Below are 18,981 nucleotides of genomic sequence, written 5' to 3'. Positions count from 1 at the left end.
CTTTGGTGCCCTGCTGAGGGCATTGGGGGGTCCAAGTAGCAGTCCAGCAAAGTTTCAAGCTGCACAAATCTGCCAATGACTCTAAGGCAGGAGTGAATGCAGGGCTGGCAGGCTTTTAAATATGGCGCCAGCACCGGCACCAGAGTCCTCTGACACCATAATTGCCGACTCGCATCCCGCCCCCGCCACGTGCTTGGCCAAAGGGTGGGGTGGTGGGGGCACGTCTCCAGTATGCACAATGGCCGCCTGCCGCGTGATTGCGGTGGGGTGGTTGCCCACGTGACTGATCGGAATGGCACCCATTTCTGGGCCTGCTGCTGGTGCAGGCGGCGGGCTCTTGAATTCACTCCGTAGATTTCAAACTTTTTAGACTCTTTTTGTGAGAGTGCTTTACCACTTTTCTCACCCAATGTTTAAACAGTAGTACCTTCATATGGAAGAATAAATGGGGATTAAATTGGGCCTCAAAATGGCGGGCAGGAAGTGCAGACACTTCCAGCTGGAAGTGTACCACCCACCATATTTGGTAAGGACAAACATGTATATACAAACAAGGGGCATAGACCTGTTTCAGGTCCCCACACTGACTGAACTCAAGGAAATAAACTCGAAACATTGCCGACATAAAAACCAGGTCAGTTGCTTACCGGGTGCACCGTTGATCTCGCCCCCCAGATCCCTGACTTCCAGGCCCTGGCCCTGACTCCTGATGTCCGTCCCGCCAACCCCCTTCTACCCGATCAGCCTCAACCTGAAGGCGCCCGACTCTCAATCTCCCTCTCTTCTCTCCTCCCCTCCCCTCCAGCCCAATACCCACTCGCGCTGTCCCCTCCCAACCTCTCCACCACCCCCCCCCCCCACATTATAACATTGAGGCGTTGCTCATTCTATTCCCCAAGGCCGTGATCACAATATCTGCCACCAATCACTTATCTGCGGGCAGCTGCAGCATTAACAGCAACCCGAACATGCAGCACTTACATGCATGGCCTTCTTCTGCACCTCCAATTTCAGCCTAATGAGGTTCGAGGCCCAATATCCAAGGCACCTCAGATCGCACCATTTGTGCACAGGGTAATTACTTGTGCAGAGAGGGTGGGCTCCAGAATTTCTCTCCAGTGCATTCAAATGAGTACTGACCACAATGTTGAATGCTAACTCAGTTAAAAAGGGAACTGTACATGTTTCTGCCACAGACGAGGTGGCTATGGGGTTGGAATGGACAAGAGATGAGATAAAGTTGGGTCCTCATAGAGGATCTTGATGATGGGTAGTATTAGTTGGCCTTTCTTAATTTTATTTAGCCCCAGCCTCTAGCAGTTACTTCGTATCTCTTTTTGCTATGTGATGTTACGTGCTGTGAACAAGTCAATAACTAATTATGCTGTTCCAATTTCTCTATCCACATTGTTTCTCAGAAAATGCACTACCTCGGGTGAATAGCTGTTACATAATTCAGTAGCGACAGTATAGATGGTGTATAAGTTCACAGTTGTACCTGCATCTCACAGTGCTGTGGAAGTTCTCCTGTCATTTGTGCTGAAGTTATGCGCCAATCGATCTCTCTGAGATAAATGAATGTTGGCTGCTTTGTCACCACTGTGATTTAACGTGCCTTCAAATGTTCTGTTCTTTGCTATAATGGAAGCTTAGCTTTGTCAGTTTCACAGCACACAATACATATGATACCAGATAGAAATGCATCATTAGCCTTTACTCGGTGTATTCATTACAGCAGTGACTGTACTTCAATAGCACTTCATTTTCTCTGGAGTACTTTGGGATGTCCTGGTGATGAATGGCACTATATATATGCAAGCTAGTTCAGCCTTTCATTTCTTACTCGGCTTCTTTCTTTCTCTTTTCTTTCATTTCCCTTCCTTCCTCTCTTTTCTTCCTCTCTCTCTCTCTCCTCTCTCTCTCCAAAAGACATTCAATAAGATAACGTAAAAGGTTGCAATACAAGATAGGTGTTGGGGGTAATATATTAGCCTAGTTAGAGGATTAACTAACTAACAAGAAACAGAGAGTCGGGATAAATGTGCCATTTTCAGGTTGGCAAACTGTTACTAGTGGGGTGCCATAGGCATCAGTGCTGGGGCCTCAACTATTTACGATCTATATTAATGACTTGGATGAAGAGACAGATTGTACTGTAGCCAAATTTGCTGACGATACAAAAATAGATGGGAAAGCAAGTTGTGAGGAGGTCATAAAGAGTCTGCAAAGAGATATAGATAGGTTAAGTGAGTGGGCAAATATTTGGCAGATGGTGTATAATGTGGGAACATGTGAGGTTATCCACTATGGTGGGAAGAATAGAAAAGCAGAATATTATTTAAATGGAGAGAGACTGCAAAATGCTGCAGTACAGAGGGATCTGGTGTCCTTGTACATCGAGTCATATACGGCACAGAAGGAGGCCGTTCGGCCCATTGAGTCCCACTCCCCGGTTCGACCCTGTAGCCTTGCAAGTCTATTTCTGTCAGGTGGTCATCCAACTTCCACTTGAAGTCATTGATCATCTCCGCTCCCACCACCCTTGTGGGCAGTGAGTTCCAGGTCATGACCTCCCACTGCGTAAAAAAGTGCTTTCTCATATTCCCGCTGCATCTTTTGCCCAATTCTTTCAATCTGTGTTCTCTAGTCCTTGTACTATTTGTTATTGGGAACAGTTGTTCCCTGTCTAACTTATCTAAGCCTATCATAATCTTGTAGACTTCCATTAAATCTCCCCTCAATTGCCTTTGTTCGAAGGAGAACAAACCCAGCTTCTCCAACCTAACCTTGTAACTAAAATCCTCCATCCCTGGAACTGTTCTGGTAAATCTCCTCTGCACCCTCTCAAGGACCCTCACATCCTTCCTGAGGTGTGGTGACCAGAACGGGATGCAATACTCCAATAACCAAGCTTTTTAGAGGTTCAGCATAACTTCCCTGATTTTGTACTCTATGTCTCTATTTATGAAGCCCAAGATCCCATATGCTTTACTAACCATTCTCTCAATATGTCCTGCTACCTTCAAAGATCTATGCACATGCACCCCCAGGTCCCTCTGTTCCTGCACACTATTTAGAACTCTACCATGATGTATATATTACCTCTCCCTATTCCTTTTGCCTAAATGCATAACCTCAAACTTGTCAGTATTAAATTTCATCTGCCACCTCGCTGTCCATTCTGGTAGCCCATCTATGCCCTGTTGCAGGCGGTTCATATTATACTCACTATTTGCCACACCTCTAAGTTTGGTGTCAATCAAATGAAGATACAGATACAGCAAGTAACTAGGAAGGCAAATGGAATGTTGGACTTTATTGCAAGGTCGATGGAGTATACAAGTAGGGAAGTCTTGCTACAACTGTACAGGGCATTGGTGAGACCACACTTAGAGTATGGCGTACAGTTTGGTTTCCTTATTTAAGGAGGGATATACTCGCATTGGAGGCAGTTCAGACAAGGTTCATCGGTTGATTCCTGGGCGAAGAGCTTGTCTTATGAGGAAAGGTTGAGCAAGTTGAGCCTATACTCATTGGAGTTTAGAAGAATGAGAGGTGATCTTATTGAAACATATAAGATTCTGAGGGGCTTGACAGGATAGATGCTGAGAGAATGTTTCCTTTCATGAGGTAATCTAGAACTAGAGGGCACAGTTTCAGAATAAAGGGTCTCCCATTTAATGGCCTTCTCAGAGGGTCATTAATCTTTGGAATTCTCTACCCCAGAGAGCAGTGAAGGCTGGGTCATTGAATATATTCAAGGCTGAGTTAGACAGATTTTTGATCCACAAGGGCATCAAGGGTTATGGGGGTCAGGCAGGAAGGTGGAGTTAAGGCCACAATCAGATCAACCATGATCTTATTAAATTGTGTAGCAGGCTGGAGAGGCCAAATGGCCTACTCCTGCTCCTATTTCTTATGTTATGTTCTCTCTTCTCCCTTTCTTTCTTTCCTTCCTTTGTCTCCGGGCTAAGCAACATATTGATTTTAAAATTCTCATCCTCGTTTTCAAATCATGGCCTGGCCCCTCCCTCACTCTGTAATCTCCTCCAGCCCCACAACCCTCCGAGATATCTTCAGTCATCTGGCCTCTTGAGCATCCTCGATTTTAATTGCTCCTACACTGGTGGTTGTGCCCTTAGCCACCTGGGCTCTAAACTTTGGAATTCCCTCCCTAAATCTCGTTGCCTGCCTACCTGTCTTTCCTCCTTGAGGACACTTCTTAAAACCTACCTCTTTGACCTGCCCTAATATCTCCTTATGTGGCTTGATGTCAAATTTTGCTTTATAATGTTCCTGTTAAGCGCTGTGGGATGTTTGATTATGTTAAAGGTGTTTTATAATTACAAGTTGTTGTTGTTTCCTTCTTCTTCCCATCTTTCATTTTCTTCTTACTTGTCCCTCCTCTTGGCTTGGTTTGTACTGGTATTCAATGTTCAATCAACCTTGCATCTTCAACTGCTCAACAGTGTTAACATTCCAGTTGGACACGATGGAAGGACATTCTTATTGGCTAATGGTGATGATCTGTTAATGTCACAACTGTAGCCATTTCTGCCTTGGAAGGTACTTTGCCATTAGATGCATCTAGCACAGTTGGACTGATTCTTGAAAGTGGTCCTTCATCATTACTACATTGTGTCCACTTGAATCTTTGACTCCAGCATTGGACTCTTCTTGTAATTTATACAGAAGTTTGAATGGCTACAAATTTCCTAAGTTAAAACTTTTGATGAAGGCAAGTTGAGGCATGAAATGAGCTGTCCAAATCCCTGTGTCATCAGTACTGTTTTATTGTGGAGATATTTTAAGATGTTGTCAAAGTTGTAAATCGACAGTAGTTTTGATCTGTGTGGTGGTAGTCTCCTTTTACAAAATGTCCTTCAACATCAGATGGAAAATCCTGTTAGTGGCTGGTATTTGTTGCAGGACTTTAAGCCTCACTGGCCCTTGTTGCTGAGAAGTTCACTAATCAAACATTGGTTGTCACAATTAATTTCAATGAACTTCATTTTTCTACTCATCATTGTTATCCCCTCCACGCTTCCACTGAAGACATTGACTCCTCACCAGGCTGTGCTTCCTTGGCCACCAGTTATCTAACAGCTCTTTTCCAAGAGTGTTGACAGTGAGCATCAGCAGGGTATTTAACCGTGAGAGGTGATCGGCGGAAAAGTATCAGAGCTAAAATCTGCATGTACATTCATTGGCAGCCATTGAAAATCAATCTGAATCAGGAGCCCTAGTCAGAATTCTCACGCCTGATTGCTTTTGCCTCTTTCTTCAGCAGAGATCAGCTAACTCTATTAGACCAGTGATTCATCCTATGATCTTCCTGATCTGTGCTCAGCTACTCATTGTCATAACAACTGGGGGGAAAACCTCCATTGTTAATGAACCAAATAACAGAATCTTCATAGTACATTTTGATGAAGATTTTTTTCTGCTGAATTTTTCCAAAGCTGCATACCATGTTCTGAGATTTTGCATGTGTTTGTGTTGGTCAGTCTTCACGGTTGCACTGAGGTATTAAAAGTAATTATCTAATCTTTATTGGCTTCAGGGGGTTTAATTCCCTCAGTGTTATGATTAATGTCTGTACTTCGATCTTATTTGCATGATTTTAATGCAGCCATTAACTGATTTATATTAGATGAATTAACAATTGTGTTCAAATAACAGAAGGTTAACATGAGTGCATTAAGCAGACTGCTAGATATAGTGCACAAAGGAGGTTAAACCCATGTCACTGAGGAGGATTTCCAGAAACCAGACATTGTATGATGTAGCACAGATTCTGCACTTACTTTATCTGAAGGACAAAAAAATGTGTTCTTGAATTGTAGTAAGGAAACTAAATGCCTTAGCAATAGCATTGTTTTAACATTCTAACATAACTAGTTGGTCTTTTGTAACCTTGTATATGTGGAGTCAAGATCCATACTGGCCTTCACGTGAAGTGGGGTTCGAGATTGGGGGTAGTCACAGCAGGGCATGCAGATGTAGTTCATTCCCCATTTTAAAGTTATGCATTCTGTCCTTAGTTTTATACTCTTGTTATAAATTCCTATGTCCACATTTGTAATCGGGACTCCCAATGTAAATTTGTGACACTGTAAATGTGTCAGTCATGGCGAATTGGTAGCAATCTCATTTCTGATTCATAATATTGAGGCTGATACTCATTGCAGTACCAAGGAATGCTGTCTTTCCTATGAATTGTCTGACCTCTCAGGCGGATGTAAATTATCCCATGGGAGTCTTTCAAAGAAGAGCAGTCGAGTTCTCCCTGGTGTCCTGCCACTATTTATCCCTCAACTAACATCTCAATCAAATTTATCTGATCATTATTACATTTCTGTTTGTGAGAACTTGCTATTTGCAATTGGCTGCCATGTTTCCTACTTTACAACAGTTCTACACTTCAAAAGTACTTAATTGTAATGCGCTTTGTGCAATCCTGAGGTTATGAAAGGCACTTTATAAATTCAAGTATTTCTTTCTTTAAATACACTTCCCTGTATTCTTGGGTCTCACTTAGTTGGACACTATCAGCTCAGGAATGGAAACCAGTCAACTGTCAGTGTCTTGGCTAGGCAATAACATGTAACTTGTGCGGACTGAAAGCAAAGTGCAGAACAGAACATGAGGGGCAGATTTTCCAGATCAGCAAGTTATTTTAAATGGGTTAATGGCTGCCTAAGATTAGTGCAGTGAGAAATACAATAAGACCACATTAAGCATTGTTTTGTGAGATCCACTGATTAGAAAATTACTCCTAGATTCAAGGAAATATGTTGTATTTTTTTTAAACTGAATGCATAATGCTCACTCTCAACTCCTGAGTTGCAAGCAGAATCCAACACCCACTACTCCCCCAGTCTTGTCTGGTTTTGCTAGAAAGAGATTATTTGTACTGGTTGGAATGCATGGAGTAGAGAGCTGGGAGCTTATTAACATAAGTAGAGATATAGCGAGAGGCTTTCAGTAGGAGCTTGTTGAAACTTAATATCAGCTGATCGATGTCTGGGCTTGCAATCTTTCAGCAGCAATTGTAAAATATTTAACAAAATATTTAATTCAGCTACTGGTGTATGCAAATGCTATTATACTTCAGACAATGAGAGCAGAGAAAGAAACATTCATCCCAGCTCTGTAAAAAAGGGCGAATTCAGATTATTTGCAAAAATCTCTTTCCCCATTTCATTGAAGTTACACAATGTCATATCTTTTGAGGAGGATTATTTTAGTTCCTAAATATTAGGAACTAAATGGATAGTAGACATTGGCCATCACATCATTTTCTCAAAGGCAAAACTGAGAGTGGACAACAGCTTCCAACATCCTGCTCCAAATTCACATAACACACTCACCAGGCAAGAAAGCTTTACTTTTCCATTATTTGCCAGGATTTAAGGGCGCCACTACTGACATGAGGATCTATGCCAGCATGTATGCTCCAATCGAACCTCTTCCCATCCTTGCTCATCCAACTCGACAAGCATAACCCTCTAGTCCCTGTTCCTTCATATGCTTATCTAGCCTCAAAAATGTTTCTTCTGAATTCCCTATTTGATTTCTTGCTGACTCTAGTATATTGATGTCCTCTAGGTTTGCTCTTCCTCACAAATGGAAACACTTTCTGTGTGTCTACTTGATCAAACCTTTCTTAATGTTAAAGACCTTGATTAGGCCAAGAGAAAAGAGACCCAGCCTTTTCGTCCCTACCCGATAGGTATATCCTCACATTTCTAGTATCATACTTGTAATTCTTTTTTGCACCTTCCCAGCGCCTCTATTTGCTTTCTATAACATGGCAACCAGAACTGTCCTAGCGTAGTCTTCCCAACAGCTTGACTTGTTTATAAAGTCCGTTAATGTTATAAATGTGAACATAGGAACCTATGAGAAAAGTGGGAATAGGAAAGGTTTTATAGACAGGAAATGCAAACAGACTTAAGATTTTTAACATCTTATAGATGTGTTTTAACGCGCCAATAATCTGCTTCTCTGAACCAGCTTAATGGTGAAGAAAACTCCCAGCTCGTATAATATTAGCGAGTTTTGCAGTCAGCATGTGGTCATGTCTGTTTTGCTTGCCAGCGCTTCAGTTCAAACTCCAAATCTAAGCAATATTGATAACTAGAGTGTGTGGTGACTGTTACGACCAGATGAGAAAGGGGTCTAGGGTTCCCTCTCAGCCTTCACCTGGTCTTACCGTAACAAGGTTTAATTTTAAACACACCATTTTGTTTAGCTCCCCCTTACTGAATCCTTGTTCATTAACTTCCAATCATAAGGCAAATAAACTAGCCAAACAGGTTTTCTTAGCTTTAAAGAAAAAAAAGGTTGAACTTTATTAAACTTAAACTCTAATTCGGTTAACACCTACAGATACCTAACACTCCCACGCCACATGCATAAGCGATACACACATGCAAATAGAGGCAGAAAGAGCAGAAGAAATAAAGTGGAAACGTTTGAGGCAATATCTGAAAATGGTTTTGGTTACTGTCCTTCGAGCTCCCTGTAAAGTCCTTGATTGTAGGTAGGTCTTGTTTTTCGTTGGGGCCCAGTATTCTTCTTAAACTTTGTTCGAGGTAGGAGATTTTTTACTCTTGAAGTTCATGTGTTCTCAGTGGGTCCAGAGGCTTGTGAGAAAGAGATGGGAGCAGACAGAAGAGGTCTTCTCAATCTAGGAGCAAACACTTTTTTTCTGTTCAAACTCTTTGTACAATTCAGAAAAACCCAGGTTGCCAAGCAGGTTAGTCATGTGACTAGCTGGTCTGACCACATATGTTTGTGGATTCTCTTGTCTTAGCCAACCCTGGAATGTCTCTTCTTACACACAATATCTGGTGGTCGAAGTCCATTATGGGTTAAATTGGAGCTGGGAATAGCCCCTTGGTCCCTCCAAGCACTGTCTGTTAGTATGCAGATGTTTTTACAGCCATGGCTGGCTGATCTGTTTAACAAGTCATTTCCTTGCTCCGGCAACAATTTAAAATCAATGTTCATATGACAAAATTAATGTGCCTCATTCTTGGCAGGTGGGGGGGGGGGGTCTGCATGACATGACTAAATGACCAATAGGTTACTATGTCGCTGTTAGGCAGAGAAATATAGATCACCTACACTTGAATCCATGCTATCGATGGTACATAGTGAAACCGGCAGGAGGAATTGTGTTGTCTGCTGGAAATTGTTCCATCTACCATGGGAATTCACAGCACAACAAATCTCTTGCCTTACTTGTGAGATAAATTACTTATTTTTTTGACTGGACCTGTTTTACATTTGTCACTTGCTTGGTTGAGTGGGCAGATTTTCTGTGTGTAACCAGGTACACAGTAGTGCATGAGAACACTCCAGTGTCATTTCTGCCTTTGTATTTTCTTCTTTCCACTGAGGGAAGTGACTGTCCTTCACTAGATTTCTCTCCACTGTGGCATTACAAAGCTGTCTTTTTTAGGGACACCTCGAGTACATATGTCACCAAATCTCCTTTTGAAGTCAACAGTTTGGAACAACATGTATGAATTCCGTTCATCCTTGGAACTGTTAGCTAATAAGTTTGCTTATGTCTGACTTTTTCTCTTAGGCTAATGAAACATTTGCCTTTGTTGGGAATGTTACACACTATGCCACAGTCTGGCTGAATATTTCCTCGGAAATCCGCACATTCCTGGAGGAAGGCAAGCTACAGAATCGCATCAGTTGGCTGCAGCAGGTAGGTGCGGTCATAGACCATATCTGTTTGTAACACAGCAGGGTATATGAAGCTGGAATAGCAGGCAAGATTCAATGACCTTTCTCCAACATTTCTGTCAAATGGTGACTGAAGAGCAATCTAATCCTTTCAGTTCGAAAAATGACTTGGGGTTGACATCAATTTATATGCTGACTTGAAAGACATTTATATAACATACCAGCACAAATCACGTGCCCATTGAGAGCATTAACTGGAACTCATCAGGCTGTCATCAGAGAACAAATGAACCCTCTCACCAACACAAATCTATTCAGAAGAAAGGGAGCTCTGTTATCCGTTAGCATGACCACAAGAGTTGCATTTGATTTTCTTAAAAGAATAAAATGGGTTTCAGAGATCAGTTGCAAACAAGCATATTTATAAGCACACTGACTTTGATGTGATAAAGCACTTCAAGAAACAGTGGGTTGAATTTTATATGTCCGCCTTTTCTCCCTTTCATTCTCAGCAGTGGTGACTTCTTAGTAGGTAACAACTTAAAGGGCTCCAGCAATCCTCCAGTACTTCAGCTACCCACCCATTCTTAGACAGTGAACATTGATATTGAGCATTGGGGATACTGCAACCAAGCCTAGTTGTGATCTGTCTTCACTTTCTGTGACATACCTTTATCCATTTTCCATATTGCCACACTTGCAGGCATCCACTACAAATATTGCCACCCTCCAGAGGACCACTCCCCAGTATTATCACATTCCTAGGACTACCTGTAAACATAAATACACTCTCTGGAAACCCCAGTCATAACTTCCACAAGTCATTGTCCACTACCCAAGGCCAATAGTCCAATTATTCCAGAACTTAAGGTGTTCGACTTTATTAAGTATTATGAGTCTCAAGTCAATATGTCATTGTTTCAAGTCCCACTCCAAGACTTGAGCATATAATCTTGGCTGGCACGCCAATGCAGTACTGAGGATCGTCTGAGAGAGGCGCCACCTTAGGATGAGATGTTAAATTGACGTCGAGGGCAGATGTAAAAGATCTATCTATGTAAAAGGCACTATTCAAAGAAGAGAAAGAGCTTTCCCATGTGTCCGAGCCAACATTTATTCCTCTTCCAACACTACCAAAGAAGACATTTAATTGGTCATTTATCTCAATGTTTTTGCTATATCCGATAATTTCCATGTTATTTCAGCAACTACATTTCAAAAGTACTTCATTGACTGTGAAGTAGCTGGTTCATCCTGCGGTAGTGAGGCTGTTAGGTAGTCAGGAAAGTATCTCCTGACAATACAGAGCGTGCTCGGAGCAATTGCTCACATCATCAGTGTGCTATGAATCACCACTTAATGGCGTCAGGCGTAATGATGTCAAAGTGTTGCCTCACCACTCAATGAGCGGGATCGCCACCTCCATTCCCGCCCCCCCCCCCCCCCCAACAGTGCCCTCCTTCCTCCCTCGATCACTGCTTCTCTTCGCCACTCCCTCCTGTGCCCGACTGCTTGCCATCCCCTCCTGCCGCTTCCAACTTCTCGCCACTCACTCTCTGCCTTGCTGCTTGCTCCCTGCCTCGCTGCTTCACCCCCTCTCCGCTCGCTCCCCACCTCGACGCCTGGAGAAGCGGTGAGCGGGGGATGCGGCGGGGACAGAGCAGCAAGCAGTTGGGAGTGGCGGGAGGGAATGGCGAGCAGACAGGCGCAGGAGACAACAGCCGGATGGAGCAGCGAGCAGCTGGGTGTGGGATGTAGCGGCGATTGAGATGGCAATTGCAGAAGAGAGCAGGGCACCATTGAGGGGTATGGAGGTGGCAATTACGGCAATTGAGGGATGAGGAGGTTTGGATGCAATTCGCTTTTTCTGTGTCAAATTGAGCAGCGCCATCTTTATTACTGGCAGCTGCCTGAGACATCGCAGCCTGAGTTTACAGTCGATGGGGCTGCATTTGGGCATGTGCCAGTACTACACCACCTATTGGTTGTGCTGTCAGCAAACGCAGACATTTATAAATATAAGTCTTTCCTTCCACCTTTTTCATGTTTCTGTAAGACTTTGTAAGCCCTGCACGAGAATATTCCCAGGGTCTGCAGTTTGCCATTGTAAAGCCAGCACATTTTTATTGCTGCATTGAATTCAAAGCAATACCAAGGGCCGGACTATTAAAGCCCACTGGGGGCAGGAGCAGGTGCACATGCAATTTAAAGATCAAATTCTCGGAGGTTGGCACTGGGTCGCGTCGCTTCCATAAAGTGAAGCTATTTTTAAAGAGACGCCGAGAAGGAGGGAACGGTAACCCCACACACCTTCAATTAATTACCTGTTGTGCTGATTGTGGGGCTCATTAACAGGCGTGTCAGCAGCAGTTTAAAATTTTCAAAGGAAGGGAACAGGAAAACTGCCATGTCTGTAGCACGGCAGGGTGTACAAGACGTAAACATTGCTGGGGGCCATGAGTGCAATGGGAAGGACTGATTAACATGATGCAGAAGCTCAAAACAAATCTCAGTTGCTGCAAAAGTACCAGAGTAGCCATTGCTGGAACTGTAAAACTTGCTTTCCTCAATGGTGATGTGAGGCTACTGGCATCATTTGGGCGACTGGGGTTGGCAGGGGAAAGCCTGGAGAACACACAAAGCTGGGCTTAGAGAATGCAAATGGAAATAGGCTACTCTGACGTTGGACAGAGCAGCCAGGATGAGTTTTAGCAGATGCAACCTCCTGGAAAGTGGGAGGTCAGAGGAGCACAGGGGCGGGTTGGGGTGGGGGTGGGACACTGCAAGGGGAAGAAGGTGAAGACATGGGGTCTACTGTCCAAGAGTCAGCTACGTGAAAATGACGGTGCACCAGTGATGGGTGCGCCTATCCAGGCAGATGATCTTGGACCTTTATGATCTGATCCATAATGACCTGAGGCCTCCCAGCCCCCAGGGAGCCCCTTACCTGTAGCTGCCAAAGTCACCGTCTCCCTGAATTTCTATGCAACAAAGTTGTTCCGGGGATCAGCTGTAGACCTAGGTGGCATCTCGCTATTGGCAGCTCCTCACGCCATCAGGCTGGTCATGGTTACCATGTTCAGGAGGCTGGGGGACTACATCCACTTTGACACAGATGGGCCTGCACAGGGACTGAGGGCAGTGGGTTTCACCTCCATCGCTGGATTCCCCGAGGTGCAGGGCATCATCGATTGTGGCCATCAAGGCACCTCGTGACTGACCAGTGAGATCCATTAACAGAAAGGGCTTCCACTCCCGGAATGTCCAATTGGTCTGAGACCACAACAAGAGCTTCCTCCATGTGTGCACTCGCTTTCCTGGCAGCTGCCATGACTCCTTCATCCTCCGCCAGTCCAAGCTGCCTCAGATCTTCACTCCATCCCACAAAGTGCATGGATAGATCCAAGGGGACAAGGGAAATCCCTTGAAGAGACGGCTACTGCCCCTCTACAGGATCCCCAGACAGAGGCACAGAGGTGTAAGAACCAATGCCACCTGCTCAGCAGGTCAACCATAGGGCAGGCCATCAGTCTTCTGAAGAAGCAATTCCAGTGCCTGGACTGGTCAGGTGGCACTCTCCAATACCCTCTTGTAAGGATATCTGTCATTGTGGTGATCTGCTGTCCTCTCCATAACATGGTACTGCAGAGAGGTGTGGACCCTGAGGCCATGGAGGAGACAGCTCATTGGGGGAGGAACAGGAGGTAAGAGAGGAGGAGGAGGCAGAGGGGGATAACACTGGAGAGGTGTCCCTGCTGCACAACAAGGTGGCCTCCTTCTGTCAACCTCTGGGAAGAGGACCTCCCTCCTCTCCTTTACAGCCTCCAGCATTAGACCCGGGTCAGCAACAATGAAGCAAGGGTCTGCCCTGCTCCTATTACCAGGCCTCCAGTTCCTCTGTGACATCTCATTTCCCTCTGGTGCAATGGAAGGTTTTGGCACAAAATGTAGATCTGTCCCTCAGGTCAACCAGCAGTCTCAGTGATGGCTGCCATGGGGTGTCTACATGAGGCCCATACTTCATCTGACCCACCTCTATTCCCGGCTCTACTGGCTCTGAGTGGACAGGAAATCCACCCCCATACCAAATAAAGGCTTATGCATTTTAAAATCTGAATCTGAATTAGTTTTTGATCCAAAACTAGACCATGCTCCTGTTTCCTGCCTCCATAATGAAAATCCGTCCCCAAGCGTGCTGCAGCATTTGTCTGTATACTTTGTTCATGCTCACTGGAGGTTTCCTCATGATAAAATGTTCCAAAAGGAGCGAGGTTCAGACCATGAGTCTAGTATCCCTCATGCAATCCCAGCAACAGGCTCGAGAGTGTGGCTAAGGCCTTGCTGAAGGTCGACCAGCCATGAAGTGTAGATGAAATAGGGAAGAAACTATATTGAAAAGGAAAGGTACCAGATCTTTCTGCACATTTTTTAGTATTGTGCAACCTAATATACACCTTGACTGAATAAACTCTAGATTTTTTAAAATGAAGGAGTCATATACTGGAGGCATATCAGTTGAAGTATTGAATAAGGTTTGCCAAAATTAGTGAGCATTTAGTCTCCCATTAAAAAGATGCTGAAGAATATTTAATAATAAATAATGGTATGATTCTCAATATTTCCATAAAAATATAATCCAACCTGAGGTTCCTCAGGGCTGTAATGATGAATCATGAACAAAGTCTCCTCAAAGAAGCTTGCAGCTCACTTGGAGTCAGGGAGGGCTGAGAGTTACTTACTGGCTGCATGTTGCAGCATTTCCACATCACACACATGCTTGAGAGGGCTAAGTGATTCAGATCTCCAGCTCCTGCAATGTTGTTGGAATAACGATTCTTGCGAATCAAACTTAAATTTCTAGCTCTTTGATTCACCGCGATTGCCATTTTTTTTTGTAGTTCTCAAAGGAGACAGCATGACTGATCCCAAATATAAAAGGATGAGCAATGATGAGTTACACTCATTAAATTATATAAAATACTAATTCGTTTAGCGAAGGTAAACAGTGATTATCACTTAGATAGGATTTAGAACAGCCGACAGAAAAACCTGAACTCAAAGACAAATTGACATTTCCGACAAGCAAGTCCATTCAGTACATGTACTCAATGGAGCCAAACAAGTATCCACAAGATTAAACATAGAAAAAGAAAGAGGGGAAAAAAGGGGAAAAAGTCACTTTTAATATAGGAAACACATGTGTCACTTGTATCTCTGAGTCAGGAGGCTGCAAGTTCAACTCCCACTCAAGGGACTTGAGCACAACAATCTAGAATGACACTCCAGTGTGGAACTGTTGGAGGTGCTGACATTTGGATGAAATGTTACACTGAGGCCATGTCTGCCCTCAGGTGCATGTAAAAGATCCCATGGCACTCTTTCGAAGAAGAGCAGGAGAGTTATTCCTGGTGTCCTGGTCAATGTTTATCCCTCAACCAACATCATTAAAATAGATTATCTGGTCATTATCACATTGGTATTTGTTGGAGCTTGCTGTGTGCAAAGTTGTGCTGTGTTTTCCGACATTACAACAGTGACTAAACTTTAAAAGTACTTCAAAAGCTCTTCAAGACCTCCTGAGAGGTACTATATAAATGCGAGTCTTTCTTTTTAACACAGCAACCAATTTGCGCAAAGCAAACTCCCATATTCAGCACTGTGATATTGACCAATTAATCTCTTTTTTTTTGGTAATGCTGGTTGGGAGATAAATATTGGCCAGAATACTGGGGAGAACTCACCTGCTGTTCTTCAAGAAGGTCTTATGGGATGTTTTACTTCCACCTCAGAGGGCAAGTGGGGCCTCGGTTTAATGTCTTATCTGAAAGATGGCACCTCCAACAGTGTAGCATTCCCTCAGCCCTACACTGGAGTGCTAAACTCTCTGTAGTGGGATTTGAACGTACAACTCTCTGATTCAGAGGTGAGAGTGCAACCAACTGAGCTACAGCTGATAAACATGACGGAACAGTGATGGGAGCCAGTGCTTGCAATGACAGATGCTAGTGCCCTTAAAACCTTAGGTTCCAGGTGCCATGGAGAACTTGGAGTTCACCTTTTTACATTGTTGGGTGCTGTCCATGGCAGAAGTACCAGGATCTAACCACCAATAGCAAATTATCAAGGTGAAATCAGTCATCATAAAATAATGGTTGCCTGAGTTTACTTCAAATAATAGTAATAAAAAGGGTGAAATGTAGTGTGCTTTACCATTCCCAGGATGTTATGGAACCATCTGTGGAGGTGTTAATGTAGTCAGCATGTTATCAGATATCCTTCTTCATCTGTGGTCCAATCATAGTCCTAATTAAGACCAAAAAAAGAGGGTTGAAATCTGGAATCAAAATCTTACTTGAGGAAATCTGCCGGGATTTGTTTGTATGCCAGTACATTTTTCACAGAGCAACCGCATCTTGTTTTTGGTTGTAAGTGGTCTAATTCTGTTTGATTTCAGCTGCCATTGTATTTGAGCTGTGTAATACCTTATTCAGCACCCAAACATTCCCATTCTGATACTTCCAAAGCCCATTAGGAAATTCAGCTAAGTGAGAGAAAGGTATACTTAACCAAAGGAAATGCCAAAACTTTGAGCCCAATGAGGGAAGCTTAAACTTCTTTTAAAATAAATTAAATAATTGTTTTCATATCCTTCATATTGCACATTCAGATCGTAACATTGGTAGGGGTACAAACTGAGCAATAGTGGATTGAAGAAAGGAAATTGGGTTGGAGGTATAATGAGCAGTCAACCTCTGTTGCTCTTTTGCTGAAGCTATACCACAGTTTTTGCTTTGTGGGGAAATCCTTGCATCTTGGGGCTTTAATGTCCTCAGTAGTCTCCTGAACTACAGCACCACATTGCTGTGGATACACTCCCAAAATTATTTTGCATCAATTCAAAAATGGCAGTACAACTGCAAGCTTCATATAGACTTCTGTGCTCAGTTTTTATGCTTAAAGAGGTGAGGGTGCTGGCTTTTAGAAATTGAACTTTTTCCATTTCAGGAGTGTAGTATCATCATCAAACAGTCCAAGGTCAGGTATGGCACAGACAACTGTAGACTAAACAATGGACTTTAATTTGAGTTTCAAAAGGCTACCCTGCTTGTACAGTGTGCGAATTGCTTTTGCACCGGCAGTAATTATTATGACTTTGTTGGATGGGTGTGCCAATTTAGCGCAGGTTTTCTTGAATTAAGAGCACTGCTGTGCCTTCTGGACTGAGACTGTTCTATTTAAAACCCTGAGGAGATTCTTGAGAGGAGACTGATTGTATCAGTCTAGTCTGAATATCAACTCTAGTTCCAGAGGTGAAGCCTTAAATGCTTTTTTTAAAACGCAGATTATTTAAATAAAAATCTGGATGGCAGTTGGGAAACAGGTTGACTGTTACCATTTCTCTGAACGTTGAACCAAAATGTGACGACAAAACCATGTACAATAACTGTGTTCTGATGAAGGGTCACTGACCTGAAACGTTAACTCTGCTTCTCTCTCCACAGATGCTGTCTGACCTGCTGAGTATTTCCAGCACTTCCTGTTTTTATTACAATAACTGTGTAATTGGTATAAGTTGAGGCTTTACTGGAATTAAAACTTAAGAGGATATCTTTTCCAGTCAGTGTTACTCCGCTAATTTTAAACAACACTAAAATAACGCCGGTCGAAAAATATACTTCCTTTGTTGACTTTGAATTCAAAACATTCACTAGCCAATCAGTCTGTTGATTTGCTGCCTATTTAGAGATACGCTTTATCAGTTGAATCCAGTGCCGAACTACGGAAATGATATCTGAAGCTATGCAAGATATGTAAGCCGTACACTTCTAATCTTTTGCTCCCTTATTTTTGCTTTGCAGTTCACCTCCGATCTGAAAAAGCATCCAGAAGTGCTGAACGCCTCCGATAGCGACATTATCAGGAATTTTGTCAACAGCAACTTCTCCATGCCAAACTCTAGCACGCTGCTCCAGCAGCTGGACACCATTGATAATGCAGCTTGTGGCTGGATCCAGTTCATGTCCAAGGTTAGAACTCAAGGAGTGGGCTCGGTCTTCAGAGTTTTGCTGCAAAACTGGTTTCCTGGAATCATCTGCACTGGTTAAATCTCCACAGTGGACATAGCAGAACAATCTGCACAGTTGTTGGAACAATGAGTTGCTTTATCTTGCATAGAAATGGTTAATCCAATTATTGCTTCAATGTGCAACAAGAAAGTAGAACCAGAGGACATAAATGGAAATGAATGAAAAGCAAATTTATCTGGATATATTCGGGAAACTTTTACTGAAAGAATAGATATTTGGAATATTCTGCCAAATAAAGCACAAACATTAGGTTGCTTAAAATACTTTGGAGGCCATGACGGAAAAATTAGTTTACTGGGGATAACCTGATGGGCAATATGGCCTATTTAAGTGCTGATTTTTCTGAGATAACTTTCAATATTTGTTTATTTTTGAGGGGTAAATTAGTTTGAATCTCTGGGTCACATATTACGCCCCAACTCAAACAGTGGGCATGCACCTGCTTCCAGGCCCCTATCAATTCCACTTGTAATCCGCTGGTAAGTGTACAAGAATAGCCTCTCTGTCTTCTCTCCCCCAACCCTCTGTTGAAGTAACTGTCCTCAGCCCATTGCTCTGTGATTTTCCTGAAGATAGGATTGATCTTGTTGGCATTCACTTTCTCTCAAGTTGGACCACTTACACCTGTATAATTATTAGCTTTTCCAAGAGTTCACCCTTTGTGGGCAGGTAAGATTTAGTAGTAGTCAAAGCTGCTGGGATTTAGGTTTAGCATCTGCTGGACATTCTGGGAAACTATGGGTGAGATTACGCTGAAGCGGTGGAGGTCATCGGGTAGTTTTCGAGTGGCTGGCATGCTCTGGCAGGGCAGGACTTCCTCCACGATATTGCTGGGAGGAAGGCGGGGGAGCCAGCAGGCAGGCGAAGCAGCCAATTAAGGGTGGTGGGCGGGCGAAGCAGCCAATTAAGGGTGGTGGTGGGTGGGCAGCACAGTGGCACAGTGGTTAGCACTGCAGCCTCACAGCTCCAGCGACCCAGGTTCAATTCTGGGTACTGCCTGTGTGGAGTTTGCAAGTTCTCCCTGTGTCTGCGTGGGTTTCCTCCGGGTGCTCTGGTTTCCTCCCACATGCCAAAGACTTGCAGGTTGATAGGTAAATTGGCCATTATAAAATTGCCCCTAGTATAGGTAGGTGGTAGGGAAATATAGGGACAGGTGGGGATGTGGTAGGCATATGGAATTAGTGTA

The 18,981-nt window shown here is 43.5% G+C and overlaps 1 protein-coding gene and 1 long non-coding RNA gene across 5 annotated transcripts in view; one reads left to right on the top strand and one right to left on the bottom strand.

Annotated features, from left to right (window-relative positions):
• LOC137347773 (uncharacterized) overlaps positions 1 to 17,361 on the bottom strand; it is a 52,674-nt gene extending 35,313 nt beyond the window's left edge. The window contains exons 1-2 of the long non-coding RNA XR_010969019.1: positions 17,179 to 17,361; positions 15,919 to 16,011 (exon numbers count right to left, since the gene is read on the bottom strand). This is a non-coding gene — a long non-coding RNA (uncharacterized lncRNA). The remainder of the gene's footprint in view (positions 1 to 15,918; positions 16,012 to 17,178) is intronic.
• abca2 (ATP-binding cassette, sub-family A (ABC1), member 2) overlaps positions 1 to 18,981 on the top strand; it is a 585,325-nt gene that overhangs the window by 368,249 nt on the left and 198,095 nt on the right. For all 4 annotated transcript variants that reach the window (XM_068012728.1, XM_068012729.1, XM_068012727.1 and 1 more), the window contains 2 exons: positions 9,602 to 9,730; positions 17,568 to 17,735. In XM_068012728.1, the coding sequence (XP_067868829.1) occupies positions 9,602 to 9,730; positions 17,568 to 17,735 (297 nt within the window). The remainder of the gene's footprint in view (positions 1 to 9,601; positions 9,731 to 17,567; positions 17,736 to 18,981) is intronic.

The sequence above is a fragment of the Heterodontus francisci genome, chromosome 32 (genome assembly GCF_036365525.1).
Source record: "Heterodontus francisci isolate sHetFra1 chromosome 32, sHetFra1.hap1, whole genome shotgun sequence".
Taxonomy (NCBI): Eukaryota; Metazoa; Chordata; class Chondrichthyes; order Heterodontiformes; family Heterodontidae; genus Heterodontus; species Heterodontus francisci.
This window is presented reverse-complemented; position numbering and strand designations above follow the sequence as displayed.